This window comes from Punica granatum, chromosome 4 (genome assembly GCF_007655135.1).
Source record: "Punica granatum isolate Tunisia-2019 chromosome 4, ASM765513v2, whole genome shotgun sequence".
NCBI lineage: Eukaryota > Viridiplantae > Streptophyta > Magnoliopsida > Myrtales > Lythraceae > Punica > Punica granatum.
Window position 1 is genome coordinate 1,187,490 of NC_045130.1, and position 3,583 is coordinate 1,191,072.

Below are 3,583 nucleotides of genomic sequence, written 5' to 3' on the forward strand. Positions count from 1 at the left end.
GCGAACCAGTACACTTTAGCTTTCAACTGCCTAATCAGCAGCTGACACGTCAACTAACCCTCCCGTCCCGCACGGGGCCGCCCGCTGTGGGACCCGACCCTATGGAAAAACCTCCCGCGTTTAGAAATTAACCGATGGCGACAACGCCGAAAATACTTTTCACGAGCCCCAAATTTCGCTAACTACCGAAATAAAACACATTGCCAACATACGGGGCGCAAAAGCTAGTACGATAACAAGAGCCTCCCTTTTTATTCCATTCCCACATATACACAAGGTCCCTCGGGGCCGAGGGGCATACATAACGAGGTTTTTACCGACTAAGCTAACACGCTGTCACGTGCTTTTGTATCCCCACAAAACAGTATGTACATTTTGCATAGACAAAGCTCGGAAACAAACTATCCCCAAAACTTACGTATGATCAACTCTACGTAATTCGGGCTCTCTCCTTTTCCCGATGTTCTTCCACTAGGAGGACCATATTGATTATTACCATTTGAACTCCGCCAATGGTTTCACTTCCAACCCCCTTCCTTCTATTATGCTTCTATATACACATGCAAGTCCTTTAAACCTCGTACCGGCCTCAGACCCATCGAAGCTCGGGTACAGGATTGGATCTCATAAAAGGAGATACGAGAGAGAACTGTAGTTCGATCGCACACTGGTGTTTTATCCTGTCATGAGCAGTGTATGTAAGGCCTTCATAACAGTTACGTTATCAGTATTCTATGATTAGACCGCCCATTGGGGCCCGGTGGGGGATCCCCTTCCTCCGCTTGGCAATGCGGTAACTGGTGGAGCTGGGAGGGGGCGTGGAGGGAGTGAAGCTGTGGATCTTGGTGCTCCTGTGGCGGCCCTGGCCACGGCTGCTGCTGCTGCTGTATGAATCCTCTGAGTCAGACCCCATTGTCGGGGCCGACCGCTGCTGCTTCATCACCTTAGCTTTCCTCACAAAATTGTTCGATGTCCCCACAATCTGTCATTCAATCGGAAAGTAACAAGAGCTGTCAATAATTGATGAATCCACCACTGAGAACTAAACCATAATTGACCCGTAGAACCCGATTTCGTCTTACAGTTAAATTAAAGGAAAATGCAGCCATTCCAGTCCTTCAACTTTCAGTTTCAGCAGAAAACCGGGAAAAAATGTTTTCTGAAAATACACAATGCATTTCTTGGGTCAACAAAGAAAGAAAACGAAGTGGGGAAAGCAGCCGGAGATTAGGCAATCCAAGACCAAGCTCCCCGGCTTCCCGGCAAAAATAAGACATCACCCTCTTTGGCACTGAAATCAATTTTCTGAAACATTTTTCTTTTGCTTCATCTCCTAAAATACCAAAGAAAACAATAGCAATGCTAGATGATTAATCAGTGATAATATACCTTGCAACCGAGAGAGCAGAAGCGGAAGGAGTCGAGGAGGCTGCGCTCGCAGACCTCACAGGTATTGGTGACGCCCTTTCCGGGCCTAGGCTGTGGCCGCTCGTTCAAGAACACAACCCTCGCACTGTTTATAATGTAGGTCTGGACTCCGCTTATGTCCAGCACTTTCTGTATCTCCGACACCCTTATCACATCGTGGTACGACGACCGCCTTATCTGTAACAACGATCAAATCAGCTCTTTATTAGAAGATTGACAGCAACAAACCAGCCTTTAGATGTAGTCAAACCAGGAAACGATTGCGGGAATGACGGAAAAATTCGAACTTTTGGAGCAGCAATGGACCAGACGGATGCTGGTTTTTGATTTAGTCGATCAATGCCATTCAATCAGGGGAGAATGAAATTCAAAGTGATAAGATAAGAACTTCAAGAGTCGCATAAAAAGTGTCAGAACAGAGGATTCCGCTGTTTCAAAAGAGACAATAAACAGAGAGAGAGAGAGAGAGAGAGAGAGAAAGAGAGAGAGAGAGATGAAAGGCCAAACCAAATCGGGAAAACTTTAATCGGGTAAAAGGGATTTGTAAAGGAGGAATCTTGGAGAGAATGCAGGTGAAAGGGACATGGGCTGGACCTGAATGGCGCGGTGATCCTTGTGGTGGGCGAGACAGAGAGAGCAGAGAGCACCGTTCATGCAGTCCAAGCAGTACATATTGCATTCGCTCTTGTGGGAGTCCGCGTGAATCTTACACTGCACGAAGAAGCTCTCACTCAGCAGAGGCTTCAGCCATGGCGGCCACCTGTTGTCGTCATCTTCAGGACCCCCCGCACCCTGTTCTCAATCCAATCAAGAAGAACCGTAAATATCAGAACTTTCCACTGCAGTGAAATCAATCCAAACTGAAACACGGCGTCTGTGTGAAAGATTCGACTGACAACAGCTCTCTGCGGAGAGCGATTGCCCTGCTGAAAATCCATAACAAAAAATTACATTTTGAAGAAACAGAACAATCAAGATTCACTCAAACGGAGAAAACCAGCTGAGAAATCAAGAATGGAATCATTTCGCAGATGAAAACAGATTACAGAGAGAGATAAAGAGAGGTTGCAGCTTGGTAAGTGTGTTGTTTACCATGATTCTGCGGTTCTTGGGCCTGATTTCTCGGACAGTGGTCTCCTGGTTTTCGATCGCCAGCTTGAATCTGTGGAACAGAGTACCGTCCCTGTTATACTCAGTCTTGTATGTATCAGTAGAGAGAGAGAGGGGGAGGGGGAGAGAGAGAGAGAATGTCTGAAGTGCGAGGGTTCTTCGAGGAAAAGAGTTTTTATGAGAAAGTGGGGAGAATGGGTTCTCTTGTAGAGAAGAAGACACAGAGAGAGAGAGAGAGAGACAGAGACAGAGAGAGTGAGTCGCCTCGTTTCGTTCTTATCCGATCAAAGTCTACACCCGGACCAAGCCCCGAACCTGAGTCCGAAGCCGAACCGGCTCGGGAATGCGTTAGTTGCAAGGAACCAACCTCCTCCTTTCCTTTTAATTTTCTTCGTTTCCTTTCATTTTCGTTGCTCTTAAAAAATACTTTGGTCTCATCAATTAATTTATTTTTATTCCTAATATTTTTAATTTAATTTCCCTGTGACCCAATTTTATAATCCATAATAATCACAATGAAGGACCATTATTGGAGGATTAGCATTTAATAAAGACGATGAAATCCCTTCTTTTTCTTTTTCTTTTTCTTTTTGTGTTCCTCGCAATAATCAATTATTGAAATGGAATAGTGATTCCGGCATTCCATTCTGTCATTAGTTGAATTAGATTTGGATTAATACGGCACCTCTTTTTTTTGCCATAATAATAATAATAATAATAGTATGTATATTGTTTTCTTCTTCTCCACAATAATTCTGAGTTTCCAAACATCTCCAATAATAATCCTCATTCACTAATATAAGGCATACTGAACTCTTTGATCTTAATCCGTTTGCTGACAAAACATGGAATTAGAATATCCACTGGGGCTTGTTGCTTTCTAGCATGATTTTGTAACTAAGCATTTTTGGCTAAACGAGCTTTAATTAAGTATCCGACTAGTCCTTGTCAATTTTTCATTTTCCATCAACCATACCTTTCTCTCTTGTTTTTCTCATTTGTACTACAAACGAAGGTTGTACTGCTTAGCACCAAGTGCTTAGTG

General features: G+C 44.0%; 1 protein-coding gene across 1 annotated transcript; it reads right to left on the bottom strand.

The window, feature by feature from the left end:
- Positions 1-225: 225 nt before the first annotated feature.
- LOC116205099 lies at positions 226-2,744 on the bottom strand. The gene is made up of 4 exons (XM_031537575.1): positions 2,521-2,744; positions 2,023-2,220; positions 1,390-1,605; positions 226-982 (listed from the first exon to the last, which is right to left on the bottom strand). The coding sequence occupies exons 1-4, from the start codon at positions 2,521-2,523 to the stop codon at positions 725-727; spliced, it is 675 nt and encodes a 224-aa protein (XP_031393435.1). The 5' UTR covers positions 2,524-2,744; the 3' UTR covers positions 226-724.
- Between the last annotated feature and the right edge of the window lie 839 nt (positions 2,745-3,583).

Bases quoted from the DNA above. Each gene is read 5' to 3' on its own strand.
- LOC116205099 (XM_031537575.1), bottom strand. The intron at 1,606-2,022 runs GTCCAGCCCATG...TCGTTGTTACAG, and splicing joins AGGATCACCGCGCCATTCAG to ATAAGGCGGTCGTCGTACCA. The intron at 983-1,389 runs GTATATTATCAC...ATTGAATGACAG, and splicing joins TCTGCTCTCTCGGTTGCAAG to ATTGTGGGGACATCGAACAA.